The sequence below is a fragment of the Pundamilia nyererei genome, unplaced genomic scaffold, assembly GCF_000239375.1.
Source record: "Pundamilia nyererei isolate P.nyererei 1_Seehausen unplaced genomic scaffold, PunNye1.0 scaffold00154, whole genome shotgun sequence".
Lineage (NCBI taxonomy): Eukaryota > Metazoa > Chordata > Actinopteri > Cichliformes > Cichlidae > Pundamilia > Pundamilia nyererei.
The window spans coordinates 354,561-380,606 of NW_005187555.1; the positions used below are offsets into that span (position 1 = coordinate 354,561).

Genomic DNA, 26,046 nt, shown 5'->3' on the forward strand with positions numbered 1-26,046 from the left:
AGCATTCAGCAGCAGCGAGCAGCCAGCTGTCATAGTAACAGCAGACAGGTTTGCATCTGCAGAGAGAGAGAGATCAGAGCCATTTAACACAAAATCACCAGCACAGGCTGAACGATTAATAATAATTTCTGTGCCGGTTTTCCTGATGATGCTAACAGAATTCCTGCTGCAGTTCGGACTCATCGTCACCATAAACTGAACCTGCGGCTCGGCTCATATGATCAGCGGATATTACAGGCAGGGCGAAGCTGCAGGCCCCGATCGTACGCTGAAGTAACTCACTGAGATCTGATGGCGGGAGGGAAGAAAATGAGTTTGACAGAAATGTAACCATGGCAACAGCAGCAGGTAGCATCCCTGGGTGGAGACGGCACTATAGAGCAAAACGAGACTGCAGCAAGAGGCTTTTAGGGACAGCCTCTGTGTTCAAACTGATGGTTTGGAGTGAACAGAGCCAAACAACCAACAATGAACAGATAATACAAATAAACTCTTTGTGAAGGCCGTCACCTGACAGACACTGATGAGCACCTGTGGGATGCACCCGCACGTCGATGGATCCAACCAGCTGCATCCTCTCATCCAGATGTAGATCCAAAGAGAACCAACACCATGGCAACCAAGATGCTCACCTCGCAGCCTCAAAAGGAAACTGATGCATGGATCTAAAGTAGCTGCACCCATCCGTATACGTGCTGCACACAGTCCACAGCTGACATGATTTCCGTTCATTTGGATCAGACTGCCAGCATACAGACTTTGATTTCACTGATGGCCATCAAGCCTTTTCTCCTGTTATTCTTATTTCTTAATTTTGTTCATCGTTTTCGGTTTAAAGCAAACAAGCAGCCGACATTTAAAAGAGGTTGAATTTGTCAGTAGGCTGACGACTGGATCACAAATAGTCGGGACATCATCAGATCATCTCTTCCTAGGCAGGACTTTGAGCTCCGCCTGAACACCGAAGCACTCCGCTCACATTGTGTTTCTTGTCATTATCCTCTGAAGCTTATTAAAGACGACTGCTCGCTATGGAAAGACTCACATTTAATTTCACACCTTTCTACCTCAGCTTACATTCACACCTCCCTGTGTGATAATTAAATCACAGACGCACACTTTAGTCACGGTTTGCACTGAAACCATCATTTCAGCTTTTGGTATTTCTGTCCAGAGTGTGCTCATCTTTATTTGTTTACATGTTTGTTAGTCAGTGAATGCTGCACATCACTGATTTACCCGTGTGTGTGTTTTACTGAGATTTTACTCACTCTGGTACTTTGAATTACTGAATAATAAAACACAGTGTTGCTTCAGCTCATTGAGGTTTGCAACATTCGTTCATGCACAGCTCTCTGAGCTCTGCAGCAGCTCCGTTCTTCTCTTCTTCGGTCGTTCTGTTGCAGACCTGCTGCTGTGCTGAGATCTTTGTCCTGTTGATGACCCGGTGTGATCAGAGCTTCAGCTGTGGGACACACGGCCTCACACTGACTCTACAGAGGAGCTCATGGTCCACTCAGATCATCATCCGTCCTCCAGAGTGCTGACCATGGCTGGTAATTTTTCTCTTAAGTCCTATGGAAGCAGTGAGGGCTGACTTGGTGTTTATTGCAGAGTCGTATCAGAAATGCCTTTTTCACATGACGGTAACTGTCAAATCTCCAGATATGCTGTAGCGTTGTTGACAGATCATTGATTCCTAAGGAGATGATTCACCGTGCAACACAAGATTAAGCCACACGATGAAAAATGCCCCAGGCAGGCTGAGATGCAGAGGACCTCTTCCTGCTTCTTCGTCAGTTTCGAGGAGATAAGAGAAGTGAAAAAAGGAGATTTGCAAACACCTTAGAAACTATAATTCATCAATCATCCCAAATCGTTCTTGCTGCAGTCCGGACGTGCTGTACGCATCAAGTTATCTGACTCAAATGTCACAGAGCAGAGGGTCCCTGCACTTTTTCTTTTTGTCCTGATCTCACATGAGCAGGAACCCAGATTCTGCTCCTGCCGACACTCGCTGTCAGTAAAGATGAATGTTTGAGACCTCACAGCGTCTACCAGTGACATTACAAATTCCCCCTCTCCCCACCTCGCTGCTAGGCTTTGTTGCCCGAGGTGTGGTCCTCCCCGAGTCCTCAGAGAGCCCGAGTCACTGATGTGACGAACAGGCCTCAAAGCTTTGGCGTGAAGCCTCACGCTGCTATCTTTCATCTGAGCCAGGCAGCGGGGAGTTTGGAGGCGATGCTCCGCTTAAACGATGAAATATGACCCGTAGCCCGAGGCTGCTTCCCCCCTCGACCCCCTCCCGCAACAACATCCAGCTCTCCTCGACAGCCCTGCTTTAAACGTGACGAATGACAAAGGCGCACCAAGGCCAGCTCTGTGGTAACACAAGGACCCCGAGTATCGTGTGAGGAATTATCCCGCTAATCTCTCAATAAAAAGCGACATGCGGGCCTCAGATGGCGACGCATTTATATTCCACCGATGCTGTGAAAGTTTCACGCAGCCTCTGACTGGGATGACCCACAGTCTGGAAACTCGAGCATCAAATCGTGTGGCGAGGGCGCGCAGAGAGGAGGAACCCACGTGAAGCAGATGAGCGCTCGCCTCATCGGCGTCTCGGAGCTTCTTTCTTCTCGCTGCCACTTATAATAATAATAATAATGGATTGGATTTATATAGCGCTTTTCAGGACCCCTCAAAGTGCTTTACAATTCCACTATTCATTCACTCTCGCATTCACACACTGGTGGAGGCTACAGGTGTAGCCACAGCTGCCCTGGGGCAGACTGACAGAGGCGAGGCTGCCATATCGCGCCATCGGCCCCTCTGACCATCACCAGTAGGCGGTAGGTAAAGTGTCTTGTCAAAGGACACAACGACCGAGACTGTCCGAGCCGGGGCTCGAACCGGCAACCTTCCGATTACAAGACGAACACCTAACTCTTGAGTCACGATCGCCCACTTCCGCTCGTTCTGTGCGCTCTGTACCAGATCTGTCAGTCACATCAACCTGGCTGCTTCCTCCTCCCGTCTGTAGAGTTTCACCAAGTTACCAAGGCAACGGACGGATGCTGCTCTATCAGTCTCCTCTTCCTCCCTTCCCTTGACTTCAGTCATCCGTCTCCTGCGGCCAGAGCAGAGGCAACGCAGACCTCGATTAAAACGAATTTAGGTCAGCGGTCCCCAACCCCCGGGCCTCAGACCGGTACCGGGCCGCGAGAGTTGAGGCTCAGGTGTGAAATGTTTGGTTTTCAGGGTTTTGATCGGTTTTCAGCGTCATTTTGTTATCGTTTTTATCGTTAACTCAGTTTTCCTGGGTCTTTTCATGTGTGTTATATTTTGTTGTATTTATCCGCCACACCTTAAAGGCCGGTCCGTGAAAAATTTTGTCGGGCATAAACCGGTCCGTGGCGCAAAAACGGTTGGACGCCGCTGCTTTAGGTGATTCACACGCTGTGACAGTAGCAGATGGATGAGGGACGGACGCTCCGCCACGTCGATTGGGAAACACTCACTGTTTAATGGCGCGGTCACTGTGCGTTTGACTGTCCAGCACGCGGATGAACAGCCATTCATTCATGCTGTGAACTGACTGTTCGAGCTCAATCAGTCTCAGGTTCACCGGTTTTACACAGACAGCCTGCAATCATCTTGTTTTGGGGTGAACGGTCCTTTTAAAAGTACATTTATACCTCTTGCCTCTGGCCTTGGTGCCATTTATCCAGCTGGATTATTTTAGTGCTCAGTTTTGGAGCCTGTGGACGTTTCTGACTCTCTCCCTTTAGAAAAATGAAACTAGACGTTACTGGATGGCTTGTTAAACGGAGCAGAATTACTTCTTTTCAAAAATCACGACTTCATTTCTTTCTCTTTGCAGAAGTTTCATTTAAGAACAACTGTAACATTACTGCTCCTTTAGTTCGGCCTAATTTTAGTTCTTTCCATTTCCATATTCATTAACGTTGGTTTTTAATCTTTGCATCCTGTCTGTTTAAATCAAACTGCGGAGATGCAGGATCTTCCTTGGACACGGTTACCGCGCTCTCTGTATTCCCATCCAGGCCTTGAGGGCGTCCAGGAGGCCTCTTCTTTCCATCCATCAGCCTCCTGGGGTGTGACTGGCATTTCCACCTTCTTTCATTTGGACGCCAACGATTTCCTGTTCCTGAGGCATTGATTTCCATTTGCATTGTTGATGGACGCGCAGCCTCTCACCAGGAAACACCAAAGTTTAACACTTTGCTTCGGTTACTTGTTTTAGCCTCCACGTAGCAAATCAAATACATCAAGTTTTATTAATCAGATGAAAACACATCTCATTCTTTACTCTTCAAAACATAAAATTTAATACAGCATCCGGAAGAATATTTTTCTCATTGGTAAAAGCCCAGGCCCATCACAGGTGACCCCTCACACCCCGCCCACCACCTGCCGCCGCGCTCAGGTGGGCGCCTCAGGTCAATCAGTTCTCTTTTGACTGTGACATACACCGAGTGATATCTGAGAAAATCATGGAGCACTTCCATCGCTGACTTGGATGTTTTCTGTGATTAAAGTGGTGAATAAAAAATGATAAATTCAGAGACTTTAAAATTTGAATTTTACATAAAATAAACAGAGTTTAGTTTAGTTTTAGGAACCACGAAGAAAGACATCCACACATCATTCATCGCTCCAGTTTTAGTCTTTGGTCTTAAAGTAAAATAAAAAGTAAGATATTAAAATGTTCTGAGAGAAACTGAACAGAGGCTCCATCGGATGCAGATGATTCTGCCGGAGGTCACTTCCTGTTAAAAGCGAGTTTTTCCTTCATAGCAGGATGTTCGGGTTTCTCTCTATAATCGGACGCTCTTTACGTCACAACATAAAGTGCAATGAGGTGACCGTTGTTGTAAACTGGCACTATATGAATAAATAAACCTGAATGGAATTTATTATTATTGATGGCAAATCATGTCCTGGATCGAATTCAACCATCAAAGCATAAAATACAAAGTACACAATGGTGACGGACGCAGAGAGAAAAGCTTCATCGCGGCCGTCTAAAAAAGGCCTTGAAGGTTGAATCGTCCATTTCGGTCTGAGATTCTGGGCTGAGCCACCACACACATCCAAAAATACAAACTGACCACGTGACCGCTCAGCGCCGGCCATTTATTATTATTTAACTTGTTTAGATGTTTGATTTTGTTCGGACACTGGAGGAAATATTGAGATGGACGCCCAAACTTCACTCGTGTGTCATCTCATCATCAAGTCTTACCCCAAAATCAAAGAAGAAGAATCTTAAACAGCTTTTGTGGGAAAAAACAGTCGAGCAAAGTCACAAATCCATAAATCCACATCCATGTTTACGCTTCCACTTTTAATTCTGACTTAAACCGAAGAACATTAAGCTGAAGGTAATCCTCCGAGTGCACGGACGCCATCAGCACGTCTGTATGCCAGAGCTAAAAGCCAGCATTAAAAATATGATCTTAAATTTACTTTATTTTATGTCATTTTAATTTGTCATCATTACCTTGAGATGAACTGCTGGGAGCTGTGATTTAATGGGGCGCTGCTACGCTGCATATCGCACTGCAGTAAATGTCTCGGCTCTATAAAACGATGTATTGATTCAACAGTAAAACTACACTCAAAATTCCACTTCTTGGTTCTATAACTCACGCATATAAAAGGAAATTCCTCCACTAATTCTTCATGACGTGTGGCTGCACCTGATGACAGAGTGAAACCAGGTTTAAAGCAGGACTCCTGTGCAGCGCGTTCACACTTTGTTTGATTCTCTGCTCTGGTTTTAACGCAGCACCACCACAGGACCAATTAACAGAACTGTGTTAAAACGCTGGCGACACAAAGCCTGCTGGGAGCTCGGGGGGGGCGGGGGGACGCCTCCTGGCAGCAGAGGAATTAGCCTGGATCAAAGCTCGTTTCCAGCGCTGGCTTAAAGGATGTGGAGCAGCTGGGACTTCCAGCTCATCGCCACATGTTCAGCTTAAACCGTCGCGTGTGTGGCGTCTTCTTTGCGTCTGGCCTAAACAGTGCAAAGGTGCAACATCCACTCCCTGGATGTTCACCAGTGTCAGTGTGCAGAGCCTCCACACTGACACCGGTGAACATCCAGGGAGTGGACATGGAGATAGTGGACTCTCATAGGTACCTGGGTGTTCACCTGAGTAATAAACTGGACTGGAGCCACAACACTGATGCTCTTTACAGGAAGGGTCAGAGCAGACGCTACCTGCTGAGGTGGCTGAGGTCATTTGGAGTCCAGGGAGCGCTTTTAAAGACCTTCTATGACTCTGTGGTGGCATCTGTCATTTTTTACAGTGTGGTATGTTGGAGCAGCAGTTTATCGGCAGCTGAGAGGAAGAGGCTGCATAAACTCATCAGGAAGGCCGGCTCTGTTCTGGGATGCACCTGGACCCAGTGCAGGTGGTGGAGACAGAAGGACTCTGGCCAAAATAACATCTCTGATGAACAGAGTCTCCCAGCCCATGCATGTAGATGTTGCTGCAGAGCTGCTTCAGTGACAGACTGCTGCATCCTCGATGCATGAAGGAGCGTTTCTGCAGGTCCTTCCTCCCTGCAGCTGTCAGACTGCACAATCTGAACTGCTCCCAACAAACACAGATGTTTACATCTGCGCTGTAATAACTTCTACTGTTGTAACTGCACATTACTTTTCTCAGCTTATATATAAACTAACTTATTGGAAGTTACATGTCTACTTTTTAATGCACAGGTACAATCACACAATCTGCACTTTTCTACTTATTCTAAATATTCTTAACTAGGGCTGCTCGATTAATCGAATTTTAATCTCGATTACGATCTGAGCTTTCAGCGATCATTAAAAATGACTGAGCCGATTATTAGCCCCTCCCTCGTGCTGTACTCTCGCGCTGCTCCGTGTGGCAAATCGAGCGCACCTCTCTGTGTTTCGAACACGTGTCACAACAATTAAGATCAGCGGTCTCCAACCTTTTTTGCGCCACGGACCGGTTTATGCCCGACAATATTTTCACGGACCGGCCTTTAAGATGTCGCGGATAAACACAACAAAATAAAACTAGTACCGGTACCGAAACAAAGAAGATTTATTCATAACACACGTGAAAAGACCCAGGAAAACCGAGTAAACGATCAAAACGATATCAAAATAACGCTGAAAACCGATAAAAACCCTGAAAACCAAACATTTCACACCTGAGCCTCAACTCTCACGGCCCGGTACCAAACGACTCACGGACCGGTACCGGTCCGAGGCCCGGGGGTTGGGGACCGCATATTAAGAGGACCCGAGGGAAGCTCGGAAAGCCAAGCAGAAGTTATTTGGAGAGGAGAGTGACGGCCGTTGGTTGAGAAGAGGTAAAAAACCTTCAGTGGTGTGGAAACATTATGGGTTCAGTCAGACGTGGATCAAGTAGACACAGTGTGTAAACTTTGCTACAGTGTAGCTGCACCACAGAGCAACACTGCAAAGCTCACTAAACACAGATGTTTACATTTTTCATTTATTTCTTATATTGCAAACATTTGCACTTTTGACTGTATTTGCACACTATTTTATATTTTTGATATTTTTTAAAGTCATTATTCAACACATTGTTATTGTTAAATAAATATCGTCAAATAATCGAGATCTCAATATCAGTGAAAATAATCGTGATTATCATTTTTGCCATAATCGAGCAGCCCTATTCTTAACTATTTAAACATCTTTCAGTGTCCTGCTCTGTCTGCACACTATCTGTACGCTAGTTTGAACAACTCTGCTCTGGTAACTGTTGTCATGATGCAAATATGTAACAATTGTGTTTTTTTGTTTTCTGTTCTCTGTCCTGTTCTTTTTGTATATGTGTGTTTTTTTGCTGCTGATACAACCAAATTACCCGTTGTGGGACAATTAAAGGATTATTCTATTCTATTCTATTTTATCCTATTCTATTCTATCCTATTCTATTTTATCCTATTCTATTCTATTCTATTCTATTTGATCCTAATCGCCTTGAAAACCTTTGAGAAGGAGGGTTTCTCAGGTGTAGCACTTTAACTGGTAGCAAAGCACACACTGTGCGTGATGAGCACATGACTAAACGGAGCCAGCAAACAGAAACGCCTTAAAGTGCCGAGTTACAGCTGAGCTCAACTCTGCCGGCCTGACATTAATAAAGCGCTCTGAGGTCATACTGGGCTGGGTTAGTCACTCTGTGGCGACATCCACATTTCCAATGTGGGATTTTTATCGTGTATTTATGCCAAAAAGTTGAAACGACATCCTGATAGAAAGAACTTTTTCCCTTTCTTTTCCCACCTGCTTCCTTTAAGTGTGTCGCTCCCTGCAGCGTTAACGTACAGCCTTCATCGTGCCCTCAATATGTCAACTGACTAACGGGTGCTGGGAGGGAGGCATCCGCCGCCACTAAACGGGCAGACGAGGAAACATTAGAGGAGAGCCGTGTGCTGCTTTGATGCCAGTACGAGATACTGGGAGGAAAACAAAGAAGGCGCCGTGTGGTTGGACGCTGACGACGTCTCCCGTATTAGCCAGCATGCAGAGAAGAAAGGACACAGACAGAAAGAGAAATAAATGGGTTTGCCTCCGAGTGTTTTATCTTTTAATTGCATCAATATCAGGCGTGGATAAGCATGTGCAGGCAGAACATTAGGGCGCGAGCAGATATTATGTTGTCTTGTATGTAGCGCTCTCCATTTGTAGTCTCATCCCACGGCAACTACATCACTGAGGAGGAGCAAACGGCGGTTTTGGTCGAAGTAGTTCGACAGCAACAGGTGTGCGACTTTACTCATCTTGGTAATCGGTCACAGTTACACCTGTAACCATACAGAAGTCTGATTACACTCTTTGATTTGATCGGTAACTGAAGTACCGGCTGTAGGATGTCCAATCAGGGTTCTCACAAGGAGACAGCGTGGTGACCAATCGCTGGACAGCAACCAGGCAGGCCAGTAGGGGTGGGGTTTAATCCAGCTGTGGCTCAAAGAAAGCTCGTGAGCATTTCAGAACGAGAGTCGATGAAAAGCTAACATAAATTTAATGATTCACTTCTGCACGTGTAACTGTAGAACAGATTTCCAGCCTGATGCGTTTGACTCAGTGACGTAAAAGTGCTCAAAGTCAGGTCCTCAACAGGAAGCCGTCATTGGTTGCTCTGGACTCTGAAGTTAACAATGCATTAGCAGCACATGAGAGTACTTAGAGTTTAAAAACGATCCAGTAGGTGAGGAGTGTTATAATGTAGGCGAGAGCTGTGATTAGTGTGTTCAGCGGTGTTGTTAGGTTGCCTATGAACAGGCTTCAGGGAGGCTGTGGGAAGATGACAGTTAGCACCTGCCACAGGCTAATCGCTGGGACGGGGTGAAGCGGACTCTCGTACTGGTGTTACAGGAAACAGGACTCACTAAAAGCCACAATCTTGAGGTTAACCAAAGTCAGTGACACTCCATCTGTCTGATTCTTCAAAGGAACCTGAACCTGGAGACGGATTCCACCTGTTCTCCATCCATAACGACAGGACAGTGGACCTGTGTCTGTCCACTACGACTTCTTTGGCTTTAAGGACGTTCTCTGAGCGGGACAGGTCGTCTGCCTCCACCCTCTATGCTGTCTCACCTCCATCAGAGATGAGCCCAACCACGGTGGCGTCATCGGTATACATGATGATGACGGTGGTTGGGTGGGTTGGTGTGCAGCGGGTGGCTGAATGCGCAGCCCTGTGGGATCAGGTGCTGAGTGACAGTGGGGGGGATCTGAAGGTAAACAGTACATGTGTACAGAACACATACTGCATGTATTAAATAGATCAGGTGTGCTCCCAGCAGGTAAACTGAGCTGAATGTCTCATTCACTGCTGAGAAGCTGAGAAGTGTTTTTGCTTCTTTAAGACTGAAACCTCTGTGGGCCTGTTTAATTAGCCCGCCTGTAACACCAGTTTAATGGAAATCAGCTTCAGAGCCCAGCATGGACTCATGTGCCGTCTCTCAGATCTCCTGCTATTCTCCACCAACTGTGCTGGAATTATACTTTGGCAGCGGGACAAAGAGCGGACTCTGGCTCGTTGTGTTAGCATAAACGTGTGTCAGCATTTCACTCGGCGTGCTTACATGCTGTTTGATCCAAATCAGCGGTCCCCAACCTTTTTTGCGCCACGGACCGGTTCATTTATTTATTTATTTAGGACAGTGCATGTTAATCAACATAAATGTAAAAAAAAAAAATCACATGAATGTAAACATACCAGATTATAGCCAAGGGCTAATTTCCATCTGTTGTCCTTGAGCATAAAAACAGACGTAATAATTCATAAAAATTCATCGTTCATTCATAATAAAAACTCCATCACCAAACTTGCACATACACACCATTCTGTTCCCAAATAAAACATTAAAACTATACAACTCATACATGATCACACACTTGATTTGTCCATAACCAGTTTTTAACCTTTGCCTTAAACAAACTGAGTGTAGAGCATTCTCTAATGGGCTGAGGACGACTGTTCCACAGATGGCCTCCTGGACAGAGAGGACGTTCTGCCCAAATGCTGTCCGTCTGTGGGGTATAAACAAGTCTCCTCGGATTGAAGCTCGAGTGGTCCTGTCTGAGCTTTCTTTATGCCTAATGAACTGCTTTAGTGGTGGTGGAGCAAGGGAGTGTAAGACGTTATATATTAAACACACTCTTAAGTTTCACTAAGTTATTGAAGTTCAGTAATTTATGTTTTTTAACACATGACAGTGGTGGGAGGTCGGTTTTTTGTCAAGTAGTTTTAAACTTCTTTTATAAATGTTTTCAATAGTTTTAAGTGTCCGACAATATTTTCATGGACCGGCCTTTAAGGTGTCGCGGATAAATACAACAAAATAAAACTAAAAAAGAAGATTTATTCATAACACACTGAAAAGACCCAGGAAACCCGAGTAAACGATAAAAACGATAACAAAATAACGCTGAAAACCGATAAAAACCCTGAAAACCAAACATTTCACACCTGAGCCTCAACTCTCGCGGACCGGTACCGGTCCGAGGCCCGGGGGTTGGGGACCGCTGTTCTAAATGATTATTTACCTTCAACAAAGACAAGAACACATAATTAGCTGTGAAGAGTTTCTCGTTCGCGGACGGCAGCCATTACTGAACGCTTGATGACACTTAATGATCAAATCAGATGATTGGTGGGTAAGTTCTGAACACAATCTTCAAATTCATCCATTTATTATGCCGAGCTGAGCTAATAAAGCTTCACGTCTGGAGATGAAGACTGGAAACAATGAAACCATGCACTCTTGTTCTAAAAGCAGATCTAAAACGTTTCTATCTAATTTGATGAACTTCATCCAGGTGTCACAGCAAGACGCCTTTAATGACCACCTGAGACAGGTGAGGAGGAACGTCACAAACGCTCTTCAGCAGTAAACCACAGCGACGAGGTCCCTCCGCTCTCTGGTCTTCACTGTACTACACGTGATTATTCACCAGCCAATTAGCAATCAGCAAGGCCATAAATCTGAGCTCTAAGAAGATGTGAATACTTCATTTCCTGCTCTGCTGAACAGGAATCGGATGAGAAATAAATATATAAACGTAGCGGGTGAACACAGACACCGCAGCCGTTCCGCTCATTTCCTCGCTCGCCCTCTCTTTTATGAAATGTGTTGAAGGAGGCAGCTGCTGTCTGACGCATGACAGCAGATTAAACCGTGTGAAGCTGTGCGATCGTACCGTGAAGGTGTAGTGACTGCCGCGGGGAAGTAAAGTCCAATTAACTTGGTTTCCATTAAACTGAGTTTCAGGCGCAAAAGTAGGAAAACATCATTTTGTTATAGAAAAATCAAACGTTCTTTCAGGTTCATCCTACGAGTGAAATCCTGTTATTTTTATGGTTTCTGAGCCTTACAGCAGAAATCCAACATTGTTTCCTCTTCCTGTTTTTGATCAGGTCGCTCGTCTCAGCCAACGCCGGGTTAAAAAAAAGCCTTATATCCACAGTAAGCACCGCCTCCTCGAGCTTCTAACCAGTAATCTGTGATTACTAATCGTGTCTTTGTTATGTAAACAATCACATTCAAGTGTGCGACAGTGTGGAAACAGGCGTACATCAACCCTACTGATGATGTTTGAACGTTGTTATTCCCAGGACATCAATTCTCACCAGTTTGTCAAAGTTGCTGGTCACCACCATGATGACAAGACTCTGTCACAGCTGGAGAGGCATGAAGCTGCTCTTTGCACATTCCTATTTTTGCAGTTTTTGCACTTTATGTAGTCCTGTGCTGTACCACTGCACACAGTTGGAATGACAATAAAGCCACTTGGCATGAAGCGAAGCTGTTGCTGGAGGACGCCTGCAGCCGACGGCGCTTGCTCCTTCTTCTCGTTCTCGTCTTTGGCCTGTCGTTGCCGCTGGTTGGTGTTTGGCAGCGTTACTGGTCGTCGCTGTTGTTGGCCGGTTGTGTTGGTGTGCTGTAAGGTTGCGCTTTGTGTGTCAGTGCTACCGTGCATGCTTACCGCGTCTATATTTTTATAAAAATCTACAATGTTTTCCTCAACACGATAAATCTTTGACACCTCACAAACAAAACATGAGCAGTAATTAAATTAAGACTGTTAGTTAATTATTATTGAAAGTTTCTTGTAGTGCAAGGTTGGAATGAAACGAACCAAACAACCATTGAAATACAACATTAAACTTCTTCCCTGTTATCGGTCTCTAATGTTGCGTTACCATTAGCAGCCTGCAGGAGGACATGCGTCTGCTGCCCGTCAGCCTCCTAATGTCTCATTTTCCTGCTGTTTTCACTTGGAAACACTCAACCCATTATTTCTATTCAATGGGGCACAGTGACCTGCATTTAATACGGTTATAAGAACCTACTGGTATTTAGAGGCGGCCACCTACTGGTTACATGTGTGACACTGATGAAGAGTAATAACAGTCATTTAAGGCTGAGAGCATGAAAAAGAGTAAACATCTACCTGAAAGGTGAAATGGTTTTAAAAGCACGTCACACGTCTGCGCCCCTCCGAGACGACTGGAGAATTATTACTCCACAGATACTCATCTTAGTGCAGGGATATGAAACTTCAAGTGAATCTGAGAGCAGGAGTCTGTTTTTCCAATTATTAGGAGGCAGATCCTCATAATATGTGTTACAGTAAAAGACACTGACTTTATTTATGGCTGAATTCAGCTGATAGGTTTTTAAGTTAATGAGGAAGCACTGCAGCTCTTATAGATGTGAGATCCAATAAGCTGATAGCGTTGTTTTGGTGGGAAATCTCACAGACCAACGCGACTGGATAAGACGAGCTTGCACTGGAAGAAAATGATTTATACTGAAAAACAAAGACATCTGACACAATCTGGGGAATCTTGTTTGAAATATGTGGAAAGTTTAACTGGACTCCAAGACCCAAAACAGCTTTTTGTCATTTTATGTCTCAAAATTCATCCTAAGTGTCGACCTTTAAAATAAACTGGCTGCGCACGCCCACCCATCCAGAGTTTGAAACGCATTAGTGTGCTGCTCAGTGAACACCTCGGTTACAATACTATGTTTAGCAAACAGCTCGTAATTTTCTCCGAGTATGAATGAATATCACTGCAGTGGTGTTACAGAGTGACCTGTTCTGCTGGGAGTCGCCTCGTTTAGACGAAGGAAACCAGCTGCTGTGGCAGCATGAGCAATGCTTCACCTCTTTTTAAACAGCGTGCAACAAAAATGCAATTTGTTGCAATAACTGTTATTCCAGCTCCTTCAGTTTGAACTCCTTCAGCACACAAGCACGGCACTCATTTCTTTGACTCCCTTCGTTATTTCCGCCTCGCTGTTTTCACCGGGTTTCTTCTCTCCTGTCGTTTGCATCTGTATTTGAGACGCTTATAGAAACCCCACAGGCTTTTTGCTTCCTCGCCTCAACAGTCTACGCCTCAGAAAATAATAATAATTTAAGAAACAACTAACTGAGACTTTGACACGTGTCCTGATCTCTGGAGACGTTGGAGAAAGAGGCATGTAGGTATAGAGAGATAACAAGAAAGAGTCGTTGCGCTGAAACGACAATGCTTATTGAAATTACTGTTGAAGGATGAAACGATGCTCAAAGAGCTGCAGAAGGGGGAAGATTTTAGCTTCACACCTCAACCCTCTCAGGCTCAAATTAAACTTTTTGTTGCTAATGCACGACCGAGTCCTGCAGTGGTGCTTCTGAGTAAAAAAACTCGTATGTGGGGTAATCAGGTTGTTAGTTTTTACTGTTGCAAATCGGCAACGTCTGCCTGGAGAGGGTTAAAAGTCTCAGTGTGCCGTAGGTGCTGAAGATTACAGATGTGGGAATGAAGCCCGTGATTATAACAGTCAGGCTTACATTTCATCTCATTACGATAATAACCAGGGAATGAAATTAACACTCGAACGTCCTGTTGGGGAGCCCGTGAATACCCTCAGGAGCTGAGACACGTCAAATCTGTGCTGCGTTACCTGCCACAAATCTCCACAGTGGGAAGACGTTTCCACACGTCCTCTTCTAACAACACCAGCAACCCCAGAAACACGACTGAAGCCATGTTCAGCGCGCCATGACTCGCAGAGAGCCAACGCGTAAACGGCGCACGTCACAATGCAAAAGCACGCCCTTCTCATTTCATACGTGTAGCCTCTAGAATCACTCTCATCGCAGGGCATCAAAACCAACATGGCAGACGGCGCCGGCGACAGAAACACACGAGCTGGTAGTTCGGCACACGGGACATCAAGAGGAGGAACGATGCGTTAAAGCCATGTAGAGGCGACCTGCCCCTGAACCCAACAACGTCAGTGACTCCTTCATATCACGTCCGAGATTCTTTGTCATGACCTCAGTCAGTCCAACTTCAACTCGGCCGCTGCCAAACCTTCGTATTTTTCGATCAGAGGTTGGGGAGGTGGGAAGGCTCAGCACCGTTCCAGGTTTCCTCCGTGCGTGGATAACAGCTCTCACTGTGGTTCTCTGGAGTCCCAGAGCCTTAAAAAGTCTCTGTGACCGACTGATGGTGTCACTGGGTCGCGGCGTGATGTGCTGCTGTTTGAGATCTTTCAGCCTGCTTCACTTTATTTTTTTCAGCAGGTGTGACAGAGATCAGGTCTGGATTGTGAAATTGAACTCTGCATGTTGCATTTACTCGGTTATCTTTTGTCTTAAAGTTTGTTCGGCCAAATCCTTTCTTCACAGCCCTGTTTCTAAGGTTCAGCATGAATCACAAGTTTATCCGTTTGTATCTTGCTTCATATTTGTGATATTTGGGTTTTATTCTGACTCGCAGACACCAAAAACCTACATCAGGTTTAGGAAAGGCCCAACGTTAAACAAGTATAACCTGTACTTACATTTCATTTATATATTTTAGCATCCTCTCCTTCATTATTTGAGTGTTTTGTTAAAGTACTAGAAATACTAGATTATTTCCAGTCTGAGCTAGAAAAACAAGAACGACAGTGAAACGTTCGACCAAGAACTCCTGATTAGGATCTCCAACTCGAGCCAAGAATAAAACCTCAACGTGATTTCAGGGAAACTACAGAACACAGGTCGTCATAAAACCGGTTACCCGACCAGCTGTTACTTGACATGATTCTTCTTCACTCACTATGTGTTAACAGACCTCTGTTATTAATCTCTGTCTCTCTTCCACAGCATGTCTTCATCCTGTCTTCCTTCTCTCTCCCCAACCAATCACAGCAGATGGCCCCGCCCCTCCCTGAGCCTGGTTCTGCTGGAGGTTTCTTCCTGTTAAAAGGGAGTTTTTCCTTCCCACTGTCGCCAAAGTGCTGCTCATAGGGGGTCATATGATTGTTGGCTTTTCTCTGTATGTTATTGTACGATCTACTGTACAATATAAAGCACCTTGAGGCGACTGTTGACCGATTCAACTGTATAAATAAAGTTGAATCGAATTATTTCAGGTTTCGTTTCTCTGCGTGTCTCCAGTTGGCAACGCAGACGACTCTTTACAAAAAGGACGTCAGTCTGCAGCTGTGCGACTGTCCCCTTTACAACATGAACCCAGCACATCACAAAACTGTAACTTATTAAAGTTCATAATCATTATTTACCTCACACAGGGTCTCACAGCCCCTCAGTTTATCCTCCATTTGACATGAGCTGTCGAAGCTGCTCTCTCTTTACACCAACTTGTCTTTATGATTGGCTTCCCCTCATAAACAGAAGGCCTGACCAGCAGGTGGGTGGGTCTTCTGACCACATCTCTCCCACTCATCCAGCTTTGGAACAGGATGTGTTTGACAGAAAATAAGGAAAGGTGGAGTAGATCCCCTCTGAAATGTAACAGGAGGAGCTGGGAGTTGGTAAAAGTGACTCTTCTCACCAGTGTAACACCCAGTTCACAGATGACAGTACTGGGATGAATTTTCGGTGCTTTCCTGGCACTTCTCCAGGCTGCTGAACCTGATTGAACATCGCTTTGCCTCTGAGACAAAAGTCTGGAGAAGTGGTGGAAAAGTTCACATCTAACTAACTTTGGGTTGGGGCTCATCTCACCACGTTACCCGATGATCCAGGATAGCCGTCATTAAAGCTTTCAAACCCTGCAAAACAAAAGGAGCGCAGGAGCACGGGACTCCATACGTCGTTCGTGGTGCAGATTTATAACCCGCCTGAAACATTTCCTCCCCGTCCTGGAGAAAATGATGTTTTGCACCAATCTGTTCCAAGGCCGCTCAGAGGAAAATGGTCGAACGTAAAATCAATCAGGTTTGGTCTTCACCAAACAAACAGCCACGGAAGCGCCGAGCTCTCCAGAAAGAAAGGGACGCAATCGCTTTCCTTCTCCAGCACATGCCAACCAGCGTAAATAAGACTTTACTCTACGGACCGGCACATTCCCCCGAACGATCTTCCTTAAAACGAGTGCCAATTACAAGCCCGAGTCGGCCTCGCCCGCAGCGTAGTCGCACGTTTGAAATTTAAATCCGAGGCGGCCTCGCAGGATGATAGACGCGGCTTTACGAGAGATTTGAACACAATCCCCAGTGATGAGGTGAGGCGATACAGATCACTTTCACATGTGGAGGACTCGCTATCTGCTGCTTTGAGGAAAGATCCCCCTCTTCCTCAAAGGGCTGCCACGTAAACAGGTGGTGATTTAAGATTGGAAAACAAACAGTGAAAAAGGCAGAGACGGGAGGAGGGCTGAGGTGCACTGAGCTGATAATGCCACAAAAACAGCAGATCGAGTCTAAATGTCAGAGAGATTCTGCACTCAGGTGAACTTTACACGACCAGTGTCCCCATTTCCCTTTCCATCTGTATATGGCTGTGCAGCTGTGTGATGCTGCTCTGCCTCCCCTCCTCCAGAAAGAGGCCTCTTTATGCATTCAGCTACAATATAGGGGCTCAAAGTGAGCAGCACTCAGACTCAGATTAGGCTAAATTACGGTTCGGAGCTGCTGTGCTCCGTGCACCGACAGGAACACACTTTTAGAAACATCTTTTCCTACAAAAGCGCCGACTCTTGAACAGAGAGGAGCTGCCATCCGGGCAAAATCACAGAGGAGGACTCGTCTTCCTGCCTCCTGTCACAGATTGCCTCAAATAACAAAAAATTAGGGGGAAAATGACAGAATCATCGTCACGCCATCAAACAGCTGGAAAAGGCTGTTAAATCTGTCAATTTCATTGTGAAATCTCAGTTTTGTGGGTCTCGGAGCAGCTGGAGGAACTGCAGCTTCTCCGGTTTGAACAGGTTGAATCAGTGTGTGTGACGCTCACAGGAACATCGATGGAGCGGCGGACGTCTGGGACTGAGGACGGACGGCTGAGACATTCCCAGGCTGCACTCGGATGCAAAAACTCAAACTTGTGATTCTCCAGCGAGATTTGTCTAATGAGCAGCGAAGGCTCTGCGTGCGTCGGTGCTCTTTCGATGGACCACACTCGCTGTTTGTTATGTTTGGTTCACTCGGAGCAGAATCCGCCGCCCACGAAGCGGATGTGGGAATCTGACTTACCTGGAGACGAGACCGGGGCGTCCGGCCGAGTCACAGTTTTCAGTCGAAGAGTCCAAACTCGAACCACGAGCATCCTTGTTGTTTTATTCAATGTTCAAGGAGTCAAGAATTTCAAGACTTGGAGGAGCTCTAATTAATATTCTACCTTGGGCAAAAGACTTAGAGATAAGATAAGATGACCTTTATTAGTTCATCTTATCTTATCTTATGCACCACAGTGCGGTGGCCATCGTTTGCCTGCACACAGAATACGCAAAAAATCCATAAACTCACCACTCCCCGAGTTAGCAGACCTACAATCCTTCCTTTGTCCAGATCTTAGACGGATGGATCAATGGACCGACCAAACTTTCCAAACACAACTTGTATAGCAAAATCATCAAAAGTGATTTAGCCTCCAAACCGGGAGGAACATACCGCCCACAAACTTAGTTTCTAGTTAAAACTTAAAAGTCACTTCCAGAAATCCTTTTAACGGACCGAGTGTCCGTTTAACAAAAGGAAAACACTGGAAGAAAACGTGCATACATCCCTGCTTTAATGTGTTTCTGACTTTGAGGCTGCAGTGTGTTATCACAGCTATAATCCAACTGTTAGACCAACGGCTCAGCTTTGATGCTTTGACTAAAAAATTATATTAGTTTTATAAGTGACTCATCTCCTTGTACCCATGAAATGTCAGATAAAGAGCGCTCCTATTGTTCTCGCTGCGCTAAGCTTTCCAAAGCAGCCGCCATCTACAGAGAGACACACAACAAAACAAATGTTGGGAACGCGTTCCCCATCAGAGCTCGAACTTTTTAAAATACCGCAGCCGCTGTTAATCACAGCGTTTCGTGGCTTCATTTGATTTCTCCAGCAGATATTTGTTATCTGTCACTTTCAGATCATTCTGACACGCTGGTTTTTTGTTGTCCTTTTCTTGCAGGTATTTTGTTCAAACACGTCGTTATACTCGATGATGGTGTTGAATATGAGGCTGTGAAAAGGTTTCTGCATCAACACAAACCCAGCAGCTTAGCTGTGTAGCTGTAGAGCGACTTCTGAGACTCGTCCACACAAAAACAAACGTACACGTGAAACGTGAGTGAAAGACGCACCGGGGGTTTTGTTTACATCACCGTCTGATCATTTCTCAACAAAACAACCATTTCATGCACACGTGTGTCGTTTGGTTTATTTACTCACACAACAGACACGATGTCACCTCGTTGGACCTGGTAGTTTCTCACACTCCAACGATTCAGCAGGACGACGTCACACTTGGACCCCCCCTCTGGGTTGAGGAATGGCTGAACACAGAACCACAAACACAGTTTATAGAAAATCACTGTTCATAGATGTTATGTGTACAATCTTTGCAATGACAGGAACCTATTAGTTAAAAATAATCTCAGTTCTTATGGTCTTCTCCTGGGGTAGCACTAAACTGACTGGGAAAACAGCTCAAATCTGGCTGATAGCAAGACAACAGTTTGTGGGTGTGGCCAAAAATCTCTCACGCTCAGAAGCCAGTCTTTGCCTTCGGTGCAATTTTGAGATCTATGGTCAAAACAGGAAGCCGTTGAAAAGTAGCCGCCGAACAAGAAGACTAGATTGGAGGGAGAGCAGCCGAATTAAAAATCAGGTATGGTTTGTGACAGCGGTCCCCAACCTCGAGTCGTTCGGTAGCAGGCCGCGAGAGTTGAGGTTCGGGTGTGAAATTTATGGTTTTCAGCGTTTTTACCGTTATTTTTTATCACTTTTATCGTTACCTCAGTTTCCCTGGGTCTTTTCCCGTGTGTTATGAATACATTTCCTTTTTTTTGTACTGGTACTGGTTTTATTTTGCTGTATTTATCTGCGACCCCTTAAAGGCCAGTCTGTGAAAATATCGTAGGACCGGTGTGTCGCGCAAAAAAGATTGGGGACCGCTGGTTTATGATTTTAGTTTAACTTGACCAGAACGTCACTTTGTGGGAGAAGACGAGCACACAGGGAGCCAAGCCTGGTGAGGTTGGGTTGCTTTTAGATGTACACTGCGCAGGCGAGAGATGGAATCAACACGGTCCGGGTCATTTCTGCATAAGGTTCTCCCACGGGCGCCGGCTCTGCACTGATAGTCCGACCCCAGGGCTCGAACTCAGGACTCGGTGCAGTCCAAAGAAACAAGCAGCATTCAGCTGCTCACACACTGGAGCTAATGGACCATGCGTGGGTTTGAGAACTGTAGACTCTCCTACTGAAAACTCCTCCATGGTTGGATCCAGAGACTGGACAAAAGTCCATATGACACGTGTGAGTCCTGTTAGTCTTTTACATGATGTATACGCATTCACTGTTTGAGGGAAAGTTTTCCCTTTTCCATACGAGTTGGCAGTAACATCTAAACTTTCCCCCATCTCTTTCTGCAATCCCAGAATGACTCCACGATGCTGAGATCGGGGGCTTTGTGGGGTCCACACCATCTGTTCCAGGACTGCTTGTTCTTCTCTGCTTGATGATAGTCCTTTATCACTCTGGATGAATGTTGGGGCTCATTGTTGTGCTGCACAATGCATCCGAGATGATCCCACGCGTCCCCGACGGATAGGAATCTGAGCATCAGATGCATATAAACTTTTTGCACAGCAGTGTGCATTATCTACAGAAATTATCTGGTCTCCCGCAGAGTAAACAGCAGGCACCGTGCTTTCACACAACACATCAGCACAACCGGTAAATAGAAAGGGAGACACACATCCGTTGGCGAGAAACGTGATGTTTACGCAGGGCAAAACTTTTATTTGGTTTGCTTTAACAACTGGCGATATCCACACACCCCCTACAGAATCCCAACATTGACCCCCATGAGGCCGTTCCTCCTCAATATTCACCCGGTAACACAATTATAGATGTGTTTGCTAAATCTTTATTCAGATTAAAATGTTAACGTTTACCCAGAGGTCAGTGTCAGGGGGTTACCTACATAAAAAGGTTTTCTCATCTGAAGGCTGGGCACTGTTAACAGTTCAGGGTCAGCTCTAAGCAATAAGAGCAGAAAGACACCAGACCCACAGACTCCATGTAGGGGTTTAAGGTCGTTGGTATACTGTCTGAGATAGTTCCATTATTCTCATACTGCCTGTAAATCATCTGCTTCATGGATGGCACCAAACAGCACATCTCCATCCTCCGCAGCATCTTCACTAGGGCTGCCACAAACGATTATTTTGATAGTCGACTAGTCACCGATTATTTTTGCGATTAGTCGACTAATCAGATCATCATCCATTGGACGTAAAACTACAGCTTATTGCACCAGCAGCACCTGCTCTTATATAACTATCATTAGCTTACAGCTTTAAGTGTTTCAGGTCTGTGCTAACTAAAAATAAAGACAAGATGATAGTTTATTAAATTTTAATGAAGTTTGCAGATTGTTTCGGTGAAGTTTAATAAACTCCTTGCTATCTAAAATATAACAGGACACCGGAGTAAATTCTCCAGCATCTCACACTTCTGATAATCAGCTGTCTGCTTGACGTTTATTCAGCTGTGTAAGAACTATAACTTTAATCTCAGCCAAACCGATTTACTCAGGAACAAATAAAATACTAAAAAAAGCCAAACAATAACATTTTTAAGTTATCTAAGTGACTCATATATCATGTTTAACCTGAGTAGCGAAAGACGGCGGTGGGTTTGAAAACGATTTGCCGGGAGTCCAGTGTTCTCACGGCTCTAGTGAGCCTAGCCCCCGCCTAGCTATCGAGCTAGTGGGTAACACGTCTCCGAAAACGTCGGCGCGCTTTTGAAAATATGCGGTGTCCTGATAAACTGAGCAGATATTTGAGGTTTACACAGCTACATTCTCGCCTGAAAATATGTTAAACGTTTATTTTGTGACCCAGAAAGATTAATAAGAGTAATATTAAAACTAACAGCTACCGCCATTGTTGGAAACTGAGCTGGGCTGCGCTATGAATTCTGGGACACAGCTTCTTCTTCTTCGGGGTTTAACGGCAGCTGGCATCCTTGTACATGCAGTGCTGCCATCTTCTGTTTCAGTCCGTTATTACACTCTTAAATCCTGCTATTATTCCTGCGTCTTTTGTGATCTTACAAAGCTTCAAACGACGCCTCGACTATTAAATCAGTCGTCGACGATTTTGATAGTCGACGTAATCGTGACTAGTCGACTAATCGTGGCAGCCCTGATATTCACCTTCATAATTGTGTTAATCCAACATTTGTCCACCTATTAATCTATTATCTGATGTTTATCATGCGTCACAGTCAGCGGTCAAAGCAGAGAAAGCCATGCCTCCTCCCCCCGGATGCCTGCTTGACCTCTTCCGGCGTGTCCTATTCCTACTCCAGGGTCACCTGCCAGAGCATTCTTGAACACGTCATCTAGAGTCCAGGAGATGCTGAAGCGTCTCAGTTGGCTCCTTTGAATGTGGAGGAGCAGAGGGTTTGCTCTGAACTCCCACCCCAGCTCTAAAGCCAAGTCCCTTCAGAGGAAGCCCAGTTCAACTAGTCAGGGGTAATGGTACTAGGTGAGGGTAGGACCTTGGATCAATGATCAATCCTTGGGACAATTTCAGCAAACATTAAAATTATTTACAGTCTGTGCTTTTACATGTTAAGGTAACACCTGCATCGTAGAAAACTTGAATGTTGCCACTAATAACTATCATACATATAATTTTGTAACAATTAAAACCCAGTTTCAACCTCCCTGCATCGGTCCCTGTTTCTTTAATCTTCTGCTCAGCCTCCCCACACCCCGATGACTCGGTTTTACTTTGAATTATCACCCCAGCTTAATGAGTTCCCTTATGGTTATTATAGCAATGTACTGAACTATATGTGCTGCTGATTTATGGATGGCAGAACTCTGCATACGGCACCTTCAGGGACATTTTCTCCCAAAACAAATGCAGCGAGTTTAGAATTAAACTTCATCTGAAGAAATACCACATATAACCCTGACGCCAAATGTAAAACAAAACCTATATAAGAAAACTTCGTGTGTCAGCTCTTTACTTGGTGCAGCTGCTGGATTTCAGTAGTTGGGTCTTAATTGAAAATGTAACTGCTATGTAAAGCCAGAAAGTTTAATATCAGGCTTTAAAGGGGAACATGCATTAGTGGTTTCATATTTAAGCCCATTAGATGGAGGAAATAACGTGTTCTCGGATCGATCTCCTACCTTCCAGGCAGCTATTGTTTCGCTTTAGTCCAATAAAGCATGAAAATCAAGTTTCACAGCTGTGAACAATGGCTGTGATTCAGGTCTTCTTATTATTTCACATTTCAGAGCCAGCCACTGGTGAGCTGCCCAACTTTATATGCTGGAGCTAAGATGTGGCTCCTAAACTGTCTCTGTAAGGTTGAGGTTTTACCCTAAACCACGAGTATCTGTGAGCCTAAGGAAGCAGTTTGTGCCTAAATGACAACAACCCAAACCAAGAGTAAAGAAACATCAGAAAGCAGCACAAAAGTTTCATTTAAGAAGAAGTCAGAGCTGTCAGCTTTGGCCTTATGCATCTTTGGGAAGCTTGTAGATCTGTAAAAACGGGGCCGTTCTGGTTTTAGACGAAGAACCACGAACCTTTTTGCAGTCAGCCGTCTCCAGAAACCACTCAGAAACTGGGCACAAACCTTCCCCAGCAACTGGCTGCTGCCAGGGCGTCACTCGCCAGTCTTCATGAACTGGGTTTTACAAATCACCTGGGCGGCCAACTACTCGCAACTGGTCAGGGAATCTGCACTTTAGGGGGATGATCTGTCAGCCTGAATGACAAGACAATAAGAGCTTCATGCCACATCTGGCTCACACAACACCAGCCCTAACCCACATCAAGACTGACCAGGTCATGACTGTCGAGTCACATCTGGACCGCAAAGCATCGTTCAGAGGGGTAACGGAGCCATGAGTGCCAAAAGCAGCCAAAAATTGTTTGGGTGATAAATCGTGCCAACAAATAAGTTTCCAATATTTTGGATTGAAGAAATTATGTTTGAGAGTAAAGACAGATCCCACGTGGTTAGTTTACAGTCAGCTGGGCTGTCTCTAAACCAAGCATTTCATCTCGCCGTGTTGTAGCTGGGCATACCCGTGTCCTCTGAGACAGCTCTTCACACGCTCGCCGATGACCCCCCCCTCGCTTGTCTGACACCACTACAAACAACAAAATCATTACTCTTACAACTCTGTTCGTGTCACTTCATCAAAGGATCCATGCGTGACGAAGCCCAATCACACCAGCATGCAACATGACGCACGGCGACTCTTTCATTTAACAGTGCGTGCCCAGGCCATTTCACGCCTGCCGGGTAATTGATAGAATATCTCTTTCCTGTCAGACCCAAAACAAATATGAACGCTGTTAGCCGGCAAGTTCGGTTTATCAGCTAGAGACGGATACTTCACCAGCTTCAGCCACATTTATATTCACAATAATAATGATGCACTGATTGTGAAAGTGCTGCAGTGACTCTGCTTTCCCAGAAAGACTGCAGCTGATTGATCTGGGACTGACCCGGAACCAGAACACAGACGCACTGCTGCCTGTTACGATGCAGTGACCTCTGTAAAAGGGAAATTACCTCCTGGACCCTGCAGAAACCACCTGTGGGTTTATCATTAAAAATGCATGTTGCAAAGTCTAGAGGACACACATGCCTGTATTTTAAAGTCTAAAAAAAGCTGCAAAGTACAAAACACTGCGGGGAACGTCTTTAAGCAAAGGTCACAGCTGTACGCCGCCCGGTCTGCACGGCACGCGGACACTTCCAATAAAAACGTCACAAATGAAGGTTCAAGTATTTTACTGGAAGCATTTCCCCGTCTCCCTCGCCTCACCGAGCCTGGTTCGGTCGGAGGTTTATTGGGGTGGACTAATTGCTGGGGTGTTGTCCACATTACTGTAGGGTCTTTACATAAACATGTAAAGCACTTTGAGGCGGCTGCTGTTGTGACTTGATCTGAACTGCATTCCCATAATCCAACTCACTCTGAGACATCACTGATAGTTAGAAATGGTCCAAATTTATTGAGCTCGAGTTAAAATGATCAGTGCGGCTGTTCTCACAGGTGTTAGGATCATTTTTACCCTGCAGGCATCCGCGAAAAAGAGGATTTACAAGACTAAAGAGGAAGTCAGACAGCTCGTTGACGTCTAAAGACGGTATACCATGTTCTGGCTGAAGTCTTTCTTCAGGAGGAGCGCGACCTCCGACACAGCGTTTGTAGTCCGTCACACTCACGCAGGTGCAAGAAACCCGAATCCCTGATGCTTGCTCCCATGTGTGGGATGATTGATGACACCTTCACTCCTGCCCATCACTCCTGTTTTCTCTGGTTACCTGTCAGGTTATGTATTGATTTTAAAATGCTTTTACTTTTCTTTAAAGTTCTTTATTGTCTTAAAAAAAGACTACCTGTCTGACCTACTTCAGCCTTGTGATCGAGCCTCTCGGGTCCCCGGGCACTTTGAGACTTTTGGTTTGTTCCAAAGTGCTGAACACAAACTTTTAATGGGACAGTGTCCAGGTTTACTGGTTTGACTATTAGAAAACTTAGAGCAGCTCAGAGTGTTGAGACCTTCACCCCAAACATTTCACTCTGCTGATAAGAGTGCTGTTTAGTTTAATGATTTTTTCCCCTCCCCCAGTTACTTTTTGGGTCAGTATCAAAAGTGACGCCTTCAAGCTGTGAGCTAAAATGAAGTTAATGTTCTGGGTGGAGGAAACTGATTTAAAGCGGTTTGTGTGGCGCTTTCTGTTCCAGTCGCAGCAGCACGACCAACGTTACTGCAACCGTGTCCAACCAACATGCAATCCTGTGGCCTTTAATGTTTGCTTTGAAGACGGAGGTCAGACCTGCGACCTGTCGCAGGCAGTCGCAGTGAAACACAAAGTCAGTCTGGAGGAAGTAAAGCTGTGACCTGCATATTCTCTGGATCCGAAAACAACAACACACGTGTGTGTGTGTGTGTGTGTGTGTGTGTGTGTGTGTGTGTGTGTGTGTGTGTGTGT

At 45.3% G+C, this 26,046-nt stretch overlaps 1 protein-coding gene across 1 annotated transcript in view; it reads right to left on the minus strand.

Moving 5' to 3' along the window:
• The window catches only part of immp2l (inner mitochondrial membrane peptidase subunit 2), a 197,500-nt gene that overhangs the window by 142,487 nt on the left and 28,967 nt on the right, over positions 1–26,046 (minus strand). Inside the window, exon 3 of the mRNA XM_005745096.1 lies at positions 19,228–19,331. Within this exon, the coding sequence (XP_005745153.1) occupies positions 19,228–19,331 (104 nt within the window). The remainder of the gene's footprint in view (positions 1–19,227; positions 19,332–26,046) is intronic.